Source organism: Schistocerca gregaria, chromosome 1 (assembly GCF_023897955.1).
Source record: "Schistocerca gregaria isolate iqSchGreg1 chromosome 1, iqSchGreg1.2, whole genome shotgun sequence".
NCBI lineage: Eukaryota > Metazoa > Arthropoda > Insecta > Orthoptera > Acrididae > Schistocerca > Schistocerca gregaria.
Genome location: NC_064920.1, coordinates 878,918,108 through 878,937,450, shown reverse-complemented (window position 1 = coordinate 878,937,450; position 19,343 = coordinate 878,918,108). Strand labels below are relative to the sequence as shown.

Genomic DNA, 19,343 nt, shown 5'->3' with positions numbered 1-19,343 from the left:
TGTGTGTGTGTGTGTGTGTGTGTGTGTGTGTGTGTGAGAGAGAGAGAGAGAGAGAGAGAGAGAGAGAGAGAGAGAGAGAGAGAGAGAGTAGTTTTTTCTGTCTTTTTTATGGATTTTTGAGTAGTTGTCAAATGTCAGTGCTTTCATGCATTGTAGTAGCATCTTGACAAAATTAATTTGATAATGAATTTTAATTTTTATGTTTCTTATTATTTTCATCTTGAATTGCTATTTTATAGGCTTCAAAAAATACTAGTATTACATATACAACAACTGCTGAACAAATACTACCTACCGAATGTGGTATGAGAGAAATAAATAATTTTGTGGGTCCCATAATTTCAGAGGCAAGAGTACTGACTGGCTCTGTTGTGGAGAAAGGTTCATATCCTTGGCAGGTAAGTGTGCTATTGCAGTAGTGCAAACAGAGTAACTAAGATTTACATTGCTAACAAGAATGTCAAGTAATTAAAAAATATGGACTTTTTGATGTCTCATAAGTAACTATATATTTCTTTTGATGTGCAGATTCATAAGCTAGGGAATTTTACCTTCATTATGGAGAGACAAAGAGAGAGTGAGTAAGAGAGAGAGAGAGAGAGAGAGAGAGAGAGAGAGAGAGAGAGAGAGAGAGAGAGAGAGAGAAGGTTGCACCCTGTGCGTGCCTGGAAATGTGTGTGAGCTTAGACGTGATGGGAGTACAGAATGGGTCAACACAGTCCTCCCATTTACCTCTTAAAACACAGTGCACAATCCTGTTACATTCTGATCAGGTTACCTAGGTAGTGGTCATCAGTTGGTGTTGGCAATCACAGACAGTCACTACAAGTCAGAACTTAAGTATATGGGATTCCATAGTAGTGGCTGAATGTACAGATGTTGTCACTGTGGTGGTACTTTATCATTTATCTCACTCTTAATAAGATTAATAACAGCAGTGAATGCACAAAGTGCATATAATGCCTAGCCGCCATCACATTAAAATCTTTCATCTCGGGATACACTCAATTTTTCGACTGTCAGTCATGTAGGCTCTCAGTGGATTTAGATCTAGTTATTTATATTATAAAAGATCATGAATATTTTCTATTTATTCATAGCTAACATTGTGATTCATTAAATTATTCTCTTTATTGATTAATGAAGTGATTTCTTATCTTAGGCAAGTATACGAGTCCGCACAAGTATGAAATCAGTTCACTGGTGTGGCGCTGTAATAATCTCCCCTCTACACATCTTGACAGCTGCACATTGTCTTCAAGATTTTATGAAGGTAGCATACTTTGTTCGAGTTGGTGACTATGACACAGAGGTATGTAGATCAGTCCAAATTTTGATCCAATTCAGTCTCTGAATATCTCAAAAGTTGTTCCTGTAAATAATGAGCCTAGCCATCACACATGACCATTTATTCATTCTTATAATTCCAAGAGAGGTTTGAGCTTTTTCCTGAGTATTCAGGGAGCCTACTCTGTTAGAACAATGCATTTTATTATTGCTCCTTTGGATTTTAGCATCTAGTGCATGTTATCTTAATTTAGTCAGGTTATATATTAGCTCAGTTCAATTTCAGTTTTGTTTTGTGATATCACCTCCACGGTTACAGAGTAGTGACTGGCAGTTTAGAAATTGTGTACTTAATGTTGCAGGTTTTTGACGAGGCAGAACAAGAAGCACTAATTGATGAAATTTACATTCCTGAAGGATTTAATAAAGGTTTACGTCTTAACAGTGATATTGCTTTGCTGAAACTTAAATCAAGGGGAATTTTGTTAGGAGACATGGTTCAACCAGTATGTCTTCCAGAGCCAAATTCAGCTTATCCTTCCGGGCTTAACTGTACAATATCTGGATGGGGCTCTGTTAGAAGCCCTAAATCAGGTATATTTCTATACAACAGTTAAATTATTTTACCATTTAACCAGTTTAAGAATTAGATGCAACCAATCAATATTTGACTTGTTTTTTCTTTACAAAATTGAATTTCAGGGCATTCCCGCCTACTAAGAGCATCGTGGGTTCCAATATTATCACAGGAGACATGTCGAGCACCATTTGTTTATGGTGATAGAAAAATTACAGATGCAATGTTCTGTGCAGGGTACTTGGATGGTGGTGCAGATTCATGTAAAGGTGATTCAGGAGGGCCCCTTGTTTGTCTAAATGAAGGTGGGTCATATGTACTTTACACACTCTTACCTTCACCTTTGTGTGTGTTTACATGTTCAGAAAAGAGAATATGTTTTCTAATCATTTGAATCACCCACCCTATCTCTCTCTCTCTCTCTCTCTCTCTCTCTCTCTCTCTCTCTCTCTCACACACACACACACACACACACACACACACACACACACACACACACACACTAGCCATATAAGGAAGAAATGCTGCTGCCTGGAGGAAGTTGATGCTGTTTTATCTTTAGCTACTAGTCATTGCATGTGCTTACAAACAAACACAAAGCAAAAGCTTGCTTAATATAGAAGAAGTTGAGTAAGTTTTTGTAAGATTGAAGATGTTCTTAGGAAAGAATTTTTGTCCAAGAAATTAGAGTTGAAAATTAATCTTAAATAACAACAGTTAATATGTGAAGATAATGACTAATAAAAAGCCATTATATTAATATTCTTACAATTAATAGGGAACTGTAGTTGTATATTATATGTTACTGCTGATGAAACAGTAATTCAGTCAGTAAGTGTGTCTTGTTTGGGGGTATTACTAGTGGGGTACGATCCTTTTGTAATGGTCACCACACTCATTAAATTATTAAATGAGCCATCATTTGTCCACATAGGCTGTATTTATTTGGACCTATTCTTTGTTACACATTCTGCCACTGTAGCTTAGTGGTCAGTGTGTCTGACTGCTGTGCAGAAGGTCTGTGTACGATTACCGGTGCTGCCACGGATTTTTCCTCAGAGGTCAGACATTAACAGGGTGCACTGAGCCTCATGGTGTCAACAGAGTAACTATGTCAGTGAGAAATAGTGGCTTAAGATCAAGAAGGCCAACAATGCCCAGAAGAGCTGTGCGCTGAACACATGCCCCTCCATACTGCATCCAAATGATGGCACTGGCATAGGATGATATGGCAGCAGTTGATCTGGAGTGGCATGTCTGGGCCAGCACACATAGCTTTGTTTGCTTGCTTTGCTTTACTTTGATACATGACTAGTTCCAAGTTTTTAAGCCCTTGATGAATATTTAGCTTGAACAAGGTGTCTTACGCATGAAAGTGGCAATGTATTCGTATCATGTGCTGTGGTTCAATTTTCATGGTGCACTTAAGTGCACTCTGTATCTGTAAAACTCATATTCTAGTATAATTTGTAAATTAACGTAAATGGAAGCACTTCTAAATATGCTACCACTTTCATTTGTTGTTTGAACTAAACACTTGACAATGGGTTGTAAATGCCAAAACTAGTTAGATAACAAAAGAAATGGTCTAAATAAGTACAGCCTAAGTGGAGAGATGCTGCCTTCAGTTAAGATATAGTAATATGGATTGGGAACAGATGTAACAGTTGTCTGAATATTGGAACGATTGGAAATTTTCCACTATAATTCCTTGACTCTATTGCTTTATATCTGGGAGCAGATTTTTAGAATATCTTGATAACATTTCACAGGAAAATTCTGGCTTACTATTACATATCACAAAAATGAAACTTATTGTGAATCTCATATTTCCAAATGTACTTAACAATTAAGTAATTGGTGGTCATTTGAGATGAGAGTAGATTAGATTAGATTCAGTTTTCATTCTGTAGACCCAACTATGAGTTGATTATCCATGTCAGATTGTTTCATGTCAGAAAGTGTAACAAAAGTATAAAGCATTTGAATATAATACTTACTACCCTGATCATTTGTCAGGAGATCATCAAAATAGGTAAATACATTACAGTAAACTGAAACTGCTAATATTTACAGAATTAATATGCCTTTAATAAATTTATCACACACAACAATACCTAATCTTGACTTGTCATTAAGTGCTGTCAAAACTAAAATCCGCCAGACTTTTTACTGAAGCTAGTCTAACAGTCCCAGTTAAGATATTCATCTATAGAGCACAAGGAGTTGCCTATCAAAATGTCTTTCAAACTCTGTTGAAACTGTGTTTTATCTGAAACCAAGTTTTCAATGGATGCTCGGAATTTATTGAAAATATGTGTTCCTGAATATTGGACCTCTTTTTGGACCAAAGTAAGTGATCTTAGGTCTTTATGTAGAATGCTCTTATTCCTAGTATTGATACTATGTACCGAGCTACTGGATGGAAATATAGATATATTACTTGCAACAAATTTCATTAAGGAATAAACTTATTGAGAAGCAGTGGTTAGCATGCAGAGCTCCTTGAACAAGATTCTACATTATGTACTTGAATTTACACCATAAATTAGTCTTATTAGATGATTTTGCATGCTAAAAACTTTTGCTTCGTTTGATGAGTTACCCTAGAATATGATCCCGTGTGATATGATAGAATGAAAGTAAGCAAAGTAGCAAGTTTTTGGATATTTATATCTCCTACATCTGAAATCATTCTCACCGCAAATACAGACTTATTTAGGCACTTCAGCCACTCTGTGGTATGCCCTTCTCAACTGAATTTATTATTAAGTTGTAATCCCAGAAATTTAACACTATCAACCCCTTCGATCTGCATGTCTTCGTATCTTATACACATGATGGAAGGAAGACTCTTACAGGTTGTGAACTGCATATAGTGGGTTTTTTCAAATTTTAATGACAGTGAATTAACTCTAAACCATTTATTGTGTGTAATAATGAATATGCCAGTGCCATGTCTGAAATTTACACAAATAAATTATGTATTGGAAACATAATTTTTGACATGTGTGAGGACAGTATGATAGCAGCTACAGTAGAAGCTTTTGCAGACAATGACGCATTAGATGAGAATGATTCTGGTCATGTTAGAACAGATCTTGTTGTGTCACGTGATGGTACATCCATGAAAAGAGGGCATAAGTCTTTATATGGTGTGCCAAGTATCGTAAGTATTGACACAGGGAAGGTACTAGATGTTCAAGTTATGAGCAAATTCTGCCATAACTGTGTACTTAGTAAAGAATGTGAAGAAGATGCAAATTATTTTTAAGAGATCTGTCAAGGAACGTGATGTCAGATATGTGAAATATCTTGGGGATGGTGACTCCAGTGCATTGAAGTCTGTGAATGAAAGCAAACCTTATGGAGAACTTTCAGTTGTGAAACTTGAATGCATAGGTCACATCCAGAAGAGAATGGGCTTAAGATTGAGGAAACTTGTCAGTAACATATAGGGCAAAAAGGTTGAACATGGAAAGGACATTGGCAGACACTACAGACTCTCTTCACGTGTATTATGGCAAGACTATCAGACAGAACCTACCCAGTGTAAATGACATAAAAAGTGCGGTATGGGCTACATATTTCCATATGTTGCCAACAAATGAACACCCTGTTCATAATCTATTCCACATTAGCTGGTGTAAATATGTACAAGCTCATGATGATGTAAATAAAATAGAAAGAGACTTCCACATGGGAAAAATATCTTAAAAACAAAGATTCCAAGACTTACCAAGAGGGAAAGCGCCGGTAGATAGGCACAATGAATAAAACACACAAACACACACACAGAATTTCGAGCTTTCGCAACCGGCAGCTGCTTCGTCAGGAAAGAGGGAAGGAAAAGGAAAGATGAAAGGATGTGGGTTTTAAGGGAGAGGGTATATACTCGTGCGCGCGAGTATATACCTATCCTTTTTTCCCCCTAAGGTAAGTCTTTCCGCTCCCAGGATTGGAATGACTCCTTACCCTCTCCCTTAAAACCCACATCCTTTCATCTTTCCTTTTCCTTCCCTCTTTCCTAATGAAGCAGCCGCCGGTTGCGAAAGCTCGAAATTCTGTGTGTGCGTTTGTGTGTTTTATTCATTGTGCCTATCTACCGGCGCTTTCCCGCTTGGTAAGTCTTGGAATCTTTGTTTTTAAGATATATACAAGCTCAGATAGATAACAACACAAGGAGAGGTTTCCAACTTGTATCCTGGATCTTGTCAAGCCCACTTACAGGTTTCTGGCCAATTCTCCACTTCTCAAAAAGTGTGTTCGTGGCAAAACTCAAAATCCAAATGAGTCTCTAAATTCACTCATATGGAAACGAGCATCTGCTACAGTTGTCAGAATTGCAACTTATGATGCCGTTATTGTATTTAACGATGGGAACGTTGGGAGGATGAAGGTATTAGAAAGAATGGGCTTCAAGATAGGAAATTTTACTCAAGACATCGTGAGAAAAATAGTCTCTGCAGCTGAAAAGTCAGTTGAAGGCCTAGTAAAGGAAAGAACACAGACAACAAGACACTAGAAGAGAAGCCTTGTCCGAAAGAACAGACACCATATCCATATAAGTATATAGTTCTGGCAATACCAGCCATGACCTCCTCCTTCTGTGCAGATGCACACATATTCCCCAAACTCTTACAGGACTTGGTAAGAATGTCTTCCACGAGTAATGAGTGTGTTGGGGCAGTACCCTACAAATGTAATGTGTGAACATACAAGGTGAGAATGTGGGTCTCGTGGGAGGCATGCGTGAGATAGTCCCTGCAGTCACACTATCCTCCCTGCCCTTGGTGGCTCAGATGGATAGAGCATCTGCCATGTAAGCAGGAGATCCCAGGTTCGAGTTCCGGTCGGAGCACACATTGTCACCTGTTGATATATATCAATGCCCATTAGCAGCTGAAGGTATTAATGTAATTCTAATTTTGTTCTAGACGGCTGCAGGAAAGAACACAGACAACAAGACACCAGAAGAGAAGCCTTGTCCGAAAGAACAGACACCATATCCATATAAGTATATAGTTCTGGCAATACCAGCCATGACCTCCTTCTTCTGTGCGGATGCAAACATATTCCCCAAACTTTTACAGGACTTGGTATTTCATCTGTTATTTCAGACATGACCGAAAGAACAGACACCATATCCATATAAGTATATCTTCGGAAAGATGCGCACTACAAAATTAACATATTTTTGAAAAGCCGATTTTTTTTTAAATTTTTGGTGTCCTACCTCAAGCAGTCGATAGAGTGGGGGGGGGGGGGGGGGGGGCACTATCTAATATTGCCCTGGTTTGGAAATATCGTGTAGATCCAGTGCTGATGCACAGAACGGTCCGAGTTGTAGGTGGGGAAGTGGGTAGTCTCTATGTGACTCATGCTTATGTTTAGTGATTTTGCTGTTTCCTCTTTGTTTATTGCTCTCATGCCAAATGAAAACAAAATGGATTTCTTTGGCCAGAAGCTATCAAGCCAATTAAAATTAAAATACATTTACATAATTATGGAAGGCTAAGATATGTTATTAGTTTCAGATTTTATTTTATTTGCACCTTTGTGACAGTCATGCATTAATCACCTGGCAGAACAATGAAGTTATTGTTGTCAGTTTGCTAAGGAAATTTGGCTTTTAATTAATCTTTTCCGCTGAGGCAGTCAATTTATTTGAAATAAAATGTTTAAGTCCACACTATTTGCTGCATTTCAGTTGCACATTTTCATCTTCTGGCATGCATGTTATTGCAATAATAAAGAACCAAACATAAGATAATACAGTACTGATACTCCAAGAAAATTTATATCCAAATCTGGACATACAAATGTGCACTTCAAGCCAAACAATGTGTTTTAGTATGGTTCATGAAATTCTGATGCTCTTAAAGTATCCTCTAATGTCTTGTTTCTTTTATGACATAGTGTAAGACCTTCTTATGTTTTACCCATGTGAACATAAGGGCTGCATCATCGCAAGCGCAGTGGTGCCTGTTATCTGGCGCTCTCTGGCAATTGCTGAAACGAACCTATTTCTAACTGGTTGCGGGAAAATATTGTGAATAGTTGTTTGAAAAGCATTACTTTCAAAGTAAATACTCTTTCCAGAATGAGATTTTCACTCTGCAGTGGAGTGTGTGCTGATATGCCTTAAGGCAAAGGTCCCGAGTTCGAGTCTCGGTCGGGCACACAGTTTTAATCTGCCAGGAAGTTAAATACCCTTTTACGGAAGATGAACTAAGTGCACAAATGTATGACGAATTTCTTAAGTCGCAGAGCGTTTGACTCTCATTTAAAGATAAACTCCTTGAAGACAACCATTTAGAATAATTTTGAGCCCATAAGATAAGTCAGTTATATCATTGTTAAACATTTTACTAGCACATTTGTGTGATGTATCTTAATATGTAACAAGTGCAAAAAAGATCAACATTATACGTGGAAGCTTTGCTTCTCTTCCAGATTATTAACCTTCCAGACCAATATTATATGTTAAAGCTTTTCTTTTCATGTAGCAACACTATGTTTCTTAATTTAAACTGTTAACTTTTTCTAGTTGTGTGTTTGCACTACTTACCGGTTACAGTAATGCTACTTTTGGCCGATTACATCACGTGTCGTATGCTCTGAATATCCGCTGTCATCGGATGGCGAGATCATGTGACATGAGCCAAGACTGGCTTACAAAAACACATTGCAATCTTGATTTCAATGCCTCGGAGAGTAACATTTGGTGTTTGGTGGAAATCGAATTTATACTTTCGTAATACAAAAATATGCAGTGTACATGTTGCCGCACATCAAACATTTTTCCAAAAGATGTTTTTTACCCTGAGTTCCCTTTTCCAAAATGCGGGAAAATTCTACACTGGTGTATAAAAGCATAACCACTCAAAGGCTGATAAGATTTACTGTTCCGAGGAAAAGTACACTGTCACTTAACACAGAAAAATGTGTTTTCATCTGAAAGAAAATGTATTTTTAACCGGGAAATCCAGGAAAAATCAATGATTTTTTTCCTCGTCTGCATATACAACCTGTTTTAGGTTCTAACAAGTCTCTTCTCCCTTCATTACTAATGCCCATGTGTAATTCAATCTTCCTGGCAAGTGTACCACATCATAATTTCCAGAAGTCGTCGGCTGCTTGTCAGTCCGGGAATCATACTGCATGCACTATTCAAGCTAAGAGCCAATGTTTTACATAATGTATTTACAATAGGTTTCTGTTATAAGCATCGTTATTTTTTATTCAGTTGTACAACACTGCTCTGCTGGGATATTGATGGGAAGACACCCTTGCATTTTTAATCTGCCCAAAGGCCCAGTTATTAGAGATAAGACTCAAATCGCACTCATGTACGCGGGAACTAGGGACACATAAAATACAAACGTTCATCAATGGAATGCTGACAAACAACATTGTGTTGTTTGTTCAGATAGTGATGATTGCTGTTACTATAGATACTTTTCAGGATATTGTTAGTGAAGTACTGTAGTGAACGAATGGATATGCATAGCAGCACAGTGATGTATTTGAACATTTTGTATAGGGTTCCCATCCAAACTGATTTTTCTGCTGCATTCACAATCTTTGATAAACTGTCTTGGGGTCCTTAAACAGTCCTTGGCGTTAGTGAAATGTTCTTGTTTTTCACATAATGTAAGCTGACTTGTGCTTTTTATTTGTAAACTAATCATCTGATCTGTTCTTTCAGAATAAGGACAATGTTCCCTTGCATTATTTCAATTAAAGTATGAATTTGAGGAATGTTGTCATTACACATAATTTTCCTCTCAAGTTCAACACATATTATAGATTTTTTTGTAAACTTGTAGTCTCTCCTTCAGAAATGTGATGTGTTTGTCCTTCTGTGCTTAGTTTCTAAAGCAGTGTGTATTATGTCATATATTGCATCATCATAATTGCTTCAAATACTTATAGGTATCATGTTGAAAAATGATATTGTAATATTTCCTGTATTAGTCATGAAGAAATGTAAGTTTAAATATAATATATATGTATTACATTCCTCCATCACTGATACAGGAAATGTTACAATATCATTTGCAGTATGATGTCTGTAAGCATTGGATCACTAAAATATTTCATCATTGAAGGAGAGGATGAGAATGAATTATGTTGACTGTGGCATCTTCTGTCATCATCCAGTGTCATGACGTGTGGATTTTTGCAAGTACAGTACCACCAAACGTTTCCGCTACACGCAAGAGACGCTATCCGCAAGCGACATTTGTTGTCATTTACTCTTTGATTGTTGATTTCTGTTCCACGTCCTACCTCTTGACAAGAAGCATGAATCCAAGTGTTAGATACGGAATAATTTACTGTACTCAACTTTTCTCACGCCTACACATGAGTTATTGATTGCAGTGTATTATGGTCTGTTCTGCCAGCAGGGCTTCGTTAATAAATTGTTACATCAAGCTGAGTCAAGCCTACTTTCCTTATTCAGCCTACAACCACACGCAGATGTTAAACTGTCTATCGCGATAATCCAAACCAGTACCGACAAAATGGTGACCCTGACATGATCTCCTGCATAAACAATGAATTTATGAGAAGTCCTTGCAAGAAATTGAAATGGCGGCGAATCCAACAGAGCCAACAGATACTTCTGTGGTACATCTAGCGTTGTGACTACCACCCTTCTGGCCACACAATCCATCCCTGTGGTTTGCGCAAGTTGAAGCAAATTTATTCCATGTGGGTATCACGGTCGATGCCACAAAATTCATGCTAGTGGTCAGCCAACTAGATCACCAGTACTCTGCTGAGGTTCAAGACATCATAATTAGCCCGCTGGGAACAAATAGCTATGACCGATTGAAAGCAGAACTAATTCAGCAAGTGTCCACTTCGCAAGAAGAACGAATCTGGTAGGTGCTTATCCAAGAGGTCATTGTTGTTGTTGTTGTTGTCTTCAGTCCTGAGACTGGTTTGATGTAGCTCTCCATGCTACTCTATCCTGTGCAAGCTTCATCTCCCAGTACCTACTGGAGCCTACATCCTTCTGAATCTGCTTAGTGTATTCATCTCTTGGTCTCCCTCTACGATTTTTACCCTCCACGCTGCCGCCCCAATAATAAATTGGTGATCACTTGATGTCTCAGAACATGTCCTACCAACTGATCCCTTCTTCTAGCCAAGTTGTGCCACAAGCTCCTCTTCTCCGCAATTCTATTCAATACCTCCTCATTAGTTATGTGATCTACCCATCTAATCTTCAGCATTATTCTGTAGCACCACATTTTGATAGCTTCAATTCTCTTCTTGTCTAAACTATTTATGGTCCATGTTTCACTTCCATACATGGCTACACTCCATGTTTCAGAAACAACTTCCTGACATTTAAATCTATACTCGATGTTAACAAATTTTTCTTCTTCAGAAACGCTTTCCTTGCCATTGCCAGTCTACATTTTATATCCTCTCTACTTCAACCATCATCAGTTATTTTGCTCCCCAAATAGCAAAACTCCTTTACTACATTAAGTGTCTCATTTGCTAATCCAATTCCCTCAGCATCACCTGACTTAATTCGACTACATTCTATTATCCTCATTTTGCTTTGGTTGATGTTCATCTTATACCCTCCTTTCAAGACATTGTCCATTCCGTTCAGCTGCTCTTCCAAGTCCTTTTTTGTCTTTGACAGAATGTCATCGGTGAACCTCAAAGTGTTTATTTCTTCTCCATGGATTTTAATTCCTACTCCGAACTTTTCTTCTGTTTCCTTTATTGCTTGCTCAATATACAGATTGAATAACATTGGGGATAGGCTACAACCCTGTCTCACTCCCATCCCAACCATTGCTTCCCTTTCATACCCCTCGTCTCTTATAACTGCCATAGGGTTTCTGTACAAATTATAAATAGCCTTTCTGCTTTCCCTTCTTTCTTAGAACTGGGTTTCCATCAAAGCTCTTGATATTTATTCTCCTTTCTCTAAAGGTCTCTTTAATTTCCCTGTAGGCAGTGACTACTGGACGATGACCTAACACCCCACCAGCAGTGGTTTGATACCCTAAAAGCTGCCCTAATGTGTCATGACACCCGATGGACCAAAGCACTTCCTGTGGTATTACTTGGGCTCTGAAGCACATTCAAGCCAGACCTGGATGCTTCTTCAGCCAAATTGGTTTACGGCCAAGCATTTCGCCTGCCGGGAGAATTCGTGGCTATCGACACTCTCCCGAGTCCTACAGGTGACCAGCTGGAATTTCACCACCAACTGCAACAACATGTGGCTCGCCTCCATCTGTAGCAACCTCACTGACATGGGACTCCTGCCCTGTTTGTCCATCATGACCTATCCTCCTGCACACGTCATGTTACAAACAGAAGGTGTTAAACCCTCACTCCAACCATAATATTCTGACCCACACCGTGTCATAACCAGAGGAAGCAAGACCGTTGACATCTTGATCAATGGGTAACTGACTACAGTCTCCATTGACCATGTGAAGCAACAATGCCTGACCAACCACAACTTCCACCTCACTCAACATTCACTCCCAAAACGTCGTCGCCGACACACATGCAGCCAGGGACCGCAGTTGACCCACCACCACACATGTGAAGATACGGGCGGCGTGTCAATTTTCCAGCACACTATTTGACACTCCGATTCCACCATGGGGGCTGATGCATCTTCTGTCATCATCCAACACCGTTACATGCACGGGTGTTTGCAAGTACTGTGCCGCGAAACTTTCCCGCTGGACGCCAGAGACGCTATACACAAGCGACATTTGTTCTGTTATTTACTCTTTGATTGTTGATTTCTGTTCCATGTCCTACTCCTTGGTGAGAAGTGTGAATCCGAGCGTTAGATACATAATAATTTACCATACTGAACTTTTCTCATACCTTCACACGAGTTATTGATTGCAGTGTATTATGGTCTGTTCTGCCAACAGGGCTTTGTCAATAAATTGTTACATCAAGCCAAGACAAGCCTACTTTCCATATTCAGCCTACAAGCACACGCAGATGTTAAACCATAGATCGTAGTAATTCAAACCAGTACTATAGAACTTATCACACAAAATTTAGCATTGGCCACAGAGCATTGAGTAACACTATAAGTCAAGTGAAGTCAAACAAACATAAAGTTGCTCTTCAAAATAGATTGCCAAGATTTAAAATTGATAAGTACTGGTACTTACTGAAAATGATTTCAGACATGAAAAAATAGCTTGCAATACAAGGAGCTACAAATTATTATACTAGGATGCAAAACCAGAGTATTTAATTTGATGGGCTGAACCGATGATATAATTGAATGCTGTTCCACTAGATGCTTTCAAATAAACCCATTTATCATGACTGTAACTGTGTCATATGCAATGGAATAGCTAATCAAAGACCTTAAAGATCAAAGACCTTAAAGAAGCAGAGTTCATTTAATTAATGATTGATTCTTCCAACCACACAGATTTTAAGCTTGTTAGATTTTACCATACAGATAATGTGTAGTAGGTCAAGTCTTGCAGTCAGTAAATTTTGTTTTAGGAAGTGCAGATGTCGTTGAAGATTTCAGCATTGAGGAAAACAGTAGTAGCAATTTCAGTTTACAGCAAGTATCATTTACTGCTCATACTGTGCATAGTGTGCTTCACAAAGCTCCAGACTTCTCACTAAAAAATTAGGTTTCCAACATTATCATATTAGTGCTGCACATCTTGAGAAACTAAAATCACATTCTCTTTTAATATTCTATATTGGTTTTATGCTTTTGATACTACGTAAGATAAGAGGTTAGCATTAATTATTTTCTTTATGTAGGTGAGACCATTAGAAGTAGAATATCTTATAGGAGGCCAAAATAAATGTTTGTTTTCAATTTAAATGAGTACCAGGCTCCCTACAAGATTATCGCAACTGGTTTTCATCTAAATACAGTTGAGGCCAAAGTTCACAGATCTCTGAAAGTATTTGAACTCTTGCAAAATTAACTCACAGAACTATGCAGATTTAAATTAAATAATGTTTTAAAATGATTTTATCACTTCTGCTCTTGTGCAAAGCTTTAAGAAAAGCTGATATTAAGTCTGCTGCTTAATGGTGGCCAATTACTGCCAGCCAGCGATCACTGCTTTCGTCTTCTTGATAGCTTTTTTATCATCTAGTCAAAAGAACAAAAAGAACATCAGCTAGAGTTCAACGCTACACCCAACATCTATCTAACAATAGTGACATGAGAATCAGAAACGCCAGAAGAGCGAGTAATAACTTATTTTTTTCCATATTCTGTAGTTATACAAAGATATAAATGTTCGATTTCACCTTATTCTTTACTGCGATATTGTTTATCATCATTGTTGTCTTTCCATACCATAGTATTGACATTATAGTTTTTGTACATAATTTTATATTTTTTTCACAACTGACTTTCAGTCTGGTCTGTTTGGTCTTATTCAATATTTTTATACACACTTCACATGCATTATTCTTAAACATCGCAAAAGGGACACTACAAGTAACTGAAACAGAATATGAAGAGTCTTCTAGGCCAATGCAAAATTAGATGGTTTTCTCTGTTGACAACTGGTGTAAGAGTGACTGCTGTCTTACAAGCTTTAAGTCTTACTTCCTGTCTCTAAGAGAAGCTCTCACATCCTAAAAGACTTTTTATAAACCCTCTCACCGTCATCACTCTCCAGTTCTTTTCACATCAGCTGGACATTTTCAGCAGTATTTCTTCATTGAAAGTGAGAGAGTAATTGTCACATAAGTGCCCAATGAATTAATTATATTGTTGATAAAATTACAGGCAGAGAATCTGAAAGACTTTTACACCAACTGTGAAATTACAGTTCCATATCTCTCAATAATGTGAACCATTTCCAGAACCTTTTCAACCAAAGGAGTGTTACATGGACAAGTATGCAAGAATTCTATAATTTTGTAAAATCAAGTCTCTCAAACTACGCTTTATGTGTGGGAAAACTGTTTGATGAATGTGTGTGTGGGAGTAAATACTGTAAAGATAAACTGCTGGATTGGACTAACAAACCATATATCATGGTCAGTAAAAGTTTACAGAATTTTTATTCTCATTTTGACAGTGAATGTATTTACTTAAACCATATTGGAAGTTTGGCTGAATTTTCTCTAGCAGCACATAGCTGTTGCAGGGGATGTTTCCAGTCTCACTGAAATATGCTGTTCTCAGACTTCTTACAACCCTCTTGGCAAGGATACTGAAAAATATGATGTATGTAAGAACCATAACACACCTATCTCAAAATAAATATGCTAACGGAAAGTCAATGTAAAATGTAAATAATTTAAGCAGTAAAGGTAACAACGTACTGAATAGTAAAGGTGTTGAGTCATTGGAAGTCATGTAAACAAGACCGAGTACTTTGTTAGCTTTCACATAAATCCTTTTTCAATCTATAGATAACACATACAGATGCATAATATACATGCATGTAATTGAAAAGTGTATAAGATAACTGAACACTTATGAGTAGCATGTACTCATGTTACAATAGTATGAAAAGGATAGTTGCTACTCAACATATAGCGGAGACGCTGAGTCACAGATAGGCACAACAAAAAGATTTCCCCCCCCCCCCCCCCCCCCCCCCCGCCCCCGCCCACACACACACACACACACATGATGGGAGAGGTAACTGGGTGGGGGTAATGAGGAGGAAAGGAAGAGGGATTGCAGAGTACACCAATACCTGCAGCCTATTACCCAGAACCTACTCCCCTGTATGAAAGATACCAACAATTTCCTCCACTGAATCTCCACAGTTCCTGTTCCTTTACCACATAGTGCCCTGCTCATCACTATTAATGGCTCCTCCCTTTACAATGAGATCCCTAATGCCCATGGCCTTCCTGCTCTTGAATACTAGCTTTCCCAATTTCAGGATTCCAAACCGACAACCACTTTCCTAGTTACCATGGCCAACTATATTCTCATGCACAATTACTTCTCATTTGAAGTTCTCCCCCATTTGCTTCACCTGGTCCTACTCAAGTCAAGAAGCCATCTTCCTAGATGTTGACCTCCCCTCAAAGATGGCTACATCAGTACCTCTGTCCATATCAAATATACTAACCACCGGCAATACCTCCACTTTGATGGCTGCCACCCATTCCATACTGAGAAGGCCCCTCCACACAACCTAGCCACCCATGGTCATCGTATCTGCAGTGATGAGCAGTCCCTCTTGATTATATACCTAAGGTCTCACTGAAGCCTTCACACACTATAATTATCCTCCCAACATAAACTTATCTTTCCAGTCCCCCACCACCTCCTGAAGTCTTACTGTCTGGCCACAAAGGAGCATTCGCCTTGTAGCTCAGTACCACACAGTTCTCAAGCTACTGAATTACATTCTCCACCAGGGTTTTGACTACCTCTTGTTGTGCCCTGAAACTAGAAATGTCTTGCCCACTATCCTTACCGCCCTCCCACAGTGGTATTCTGCCATCCTCCAAACCTACGCAATATACTCGTCCATCCCTACACAACCCCTGCTTCCAAACCCATACCTCATGGATCATTTCCCTGTTCCAGACCTAGATGCAAGACCTGTCCCATACATCCTCCCAACACCACCTACTCCAGTCTGATGATAAACATCACCTATCCCATCAAAGGAAGGGCTACCTGTGAAACCAGTCATGTGACCTGCAAGCTAAGCTGCAGCCACTGTGCTGCATTCTATGTGGGCATGACAACCAACATGCTGTCAGTTTGCATTAATTGCCACAGACAAACTGTGGCCAAAGAACAATTGGACCATCCAGTTGCTGAGCATGCCACCCAACATGACATTTCATTGACTGCTTCACAGCCTGTGCCATGTAGATCCTTCTACCATCACCAGCTTTTCTGAATTGCACAAGTGGTAACTCTCCTTGCAATATATCCTACATTCCTGTAACGCTCCTGGGCTCAACCTTCATTAGTCGTTTTCCTCAGCAATCTATCCCCTTCCCTGTTCCCATTCCAGCACTACACAGTCCTCTATTCCACCAGTGCACCCAGACCTTTTACTTCTCTCCTTTTTCACAGTCTCCCCCACCCCCTTTCTCTCTCCATCACCCTTGCCCACTGCCTATCCTTCTAACCACCCAGTTGCATCTAGATGCCCTACCCTCTCTCCACCTCATCCCTACACACTCCCGAGCAGCACTTCACTATCCCCCATCCCTACCCTGCTATCCCTCTCCCTCCCCACCCCACCCCTCCTCCGTACCCCCACCCAGTTACCACTCCCATCAGGGACTGCTGATGCTGCTCGTAGTCTGGCTTCAGCTGCCAGAGACTGTGGACGTGTGTGTGTGTGTGTGTGTGAGAGAGAGAGTTGCATTTATGTGTGTCTGTTGTCTATTTTTGACAAAGGCCTTGTTGGCTGAAAGCTGAGTTTGTGACAGTCTTTTTGTTGCGCTTAACTGCGATTCAGCATCTTTGCTATGTGGTGAGTAGCAACTATCCATTTCATAATATTGTTACATTACATACTGGATTTTTCACTATTAGGTACTCATGTTACATTTGTATACATCTATAGTTGTGTATGTATGTGTGTATACTATGTACAGGATTCCTACAAAAGAAGAGGTGAATTTACAGGATACAGGTGTATGTTTGCTGTTGGTATGTATACAGTTTCACCATACTTCGACATGGCCTCCATCCATTTTGAAGTTTTGTGACCATCGTTGAAGAGTGGATCTCAGCTTGTTTTGAAACATATCTTGTGAAATAGCCAACACTGTATATTGGCACCAAGCTGTTATCTATCTATCCAGATACCTTTGCTTTGTATAGTGTTAACTTCATGTAACCCAACCAAAGAAATCCAAGGGTATCAAATCAGGTGAACCTGATGGCCACAGACTTACTGAAACTCTGCCCATCCATCTGCTAGCGAGTCATTGATATAGGTACTCCTGTCCTCTGAGAGCAAAATGATCCTGTGCTCCATCCTGTTGGAATACAGTAGTGTAAGTAGTTTCCCCATCATACTTCAAACATTGATGGAAACTTGAACTATCCAACAATTAATTGGGAAAATTACAATTTTGTTAGTGGTGGGCATGATAAGACAACCTGTGAAACATTACTAAATGCCTTCTACCTAGGACAGATAGTTAGGAACCCCACTCATGATGGAAATGTATTGGATCTAATGGCAACAAATAGACCTGACCTCTTTGAGGATGTCCACATCGGAACTGGGGAACCCTACTCATGATGGAAATGTATTGGATCTAATGGCAACAAATAGACCTGACCTCTTTGAGGATGTCCACATCGGAACTGGTATCAGCGACCATGTCACATATGTGTCAACAATGTTTACCAAACTACAAAGGTCAGCTAAAACAAGAAGAAAGATATATATGTTCAGTAAACTAGGTAAAAAAATGGCAGTGTCAACTAGATAAAAAAATCAGTAGTGTCATATCTCAATAAGAAACATGAAACATTCAGTACAGGGCAGGAACATGCAGAGCAACTATGATTCAAGTTTAAAAGAATAGTCACCATGCACTGGATAGATATGTACCCAGTGAACAGTTCATAATGGGAGATAATTTACGTGGTATGATGTCTGTTCATTGTCTAGCTGCATCTATTAATTCGTCATCAGCCATGTACTGTTCCCCACGGGTCCACCCTCCACATGGTCAAACAGATGGAAGCAACAAGATGTGAGATGGTGTGGAACCACTCCATAGATTGCTGTTTTGTTTCCTGTTCAAAGTGATGAACCCATGTCTCATCACCTGTGACAATAATTGAGGAAAATTGATAGTCAGCCTTTTAACATGCAAGCAGTTCCACACAGATTGTCCTTTGTTGCTCTTTATGTTCATTCTTAGTTGGTGAGGGACCCAGCAGGCACACACCTCTGAGTACCCCAACTGGTCGAAATGTCAGCACTGCCAACAGAAACATCCAGTTAAGCAGCACATTGTTTGACTGTGATCCGTTGATCACCTCAAATGAGTGTGTCTGCACCTTCCAACATTGCATGAGTCACAGCTATGTGTGACTGACTGGCATGAGGGAGATTGGACAGGTTTGCTTGATATTATTGCAATGACAGGTACCTCTCCCAACCATTCACTGTGTTTTTGTACATTTTCATGTGACCAAACACATTCTGCCTTCCAGGATGATGAGATCACAGAGACCTTTCCCAGACAATAATGGTCCCTCCTGTGGCCTGAAGCCTTCCAATGATTGTTGCAGGGCTGTCCATGCCCATGGCCATCTATACAGGCATATGTACATACATTAATCCTTGTTCCATAGGTCATGAATACGACATTTTGTAATGATGTGGAATATGTCACTTTAACGTAAGTTTTCTTTACACACTATATTTGCAGTTACTGCTTCATATCTAAGAATTCATTTATTGAATTAAAGAAGCTGTCATTCAGTAATTCTTTTTTAATTTGCTTTTAAATGCTG

General features: G+C 39.1%; 1 protein-coding gene across 2 annotated transcripts in view; it reads left to right on the top strand.

The window, feature by feature from the left end:
- LOC126273387 (serine protease svh-1-like) overlaps window positions 1–19,343 on the top strand; it is a 356,722-nt gene that overhangs the window by 316,800 nt on the left and 20,579 nt on the right. For both annotated transcript variants that reach the window (XM_049976948.1, XM_049976942.1), the window contains 4 exons: window positions 240–398; window positions 1,163–1,312; window positions 1,650–1,881; window positions 1,990–2,169. In XM_049976948.1, the coding sequence (XP_049832905.1) occupies window positions 240–398; window positions 1,163–1,312; window positions 1,650–1,881; window positions 1,990–2,169 (721 nt within the window). The remainder of the gene's footprint in view (window positions 1–239; window positions 399–1,162; window positions 1,313–1,649; window positions 1,882–1,989; window positions 2,170–19,343) is intronic.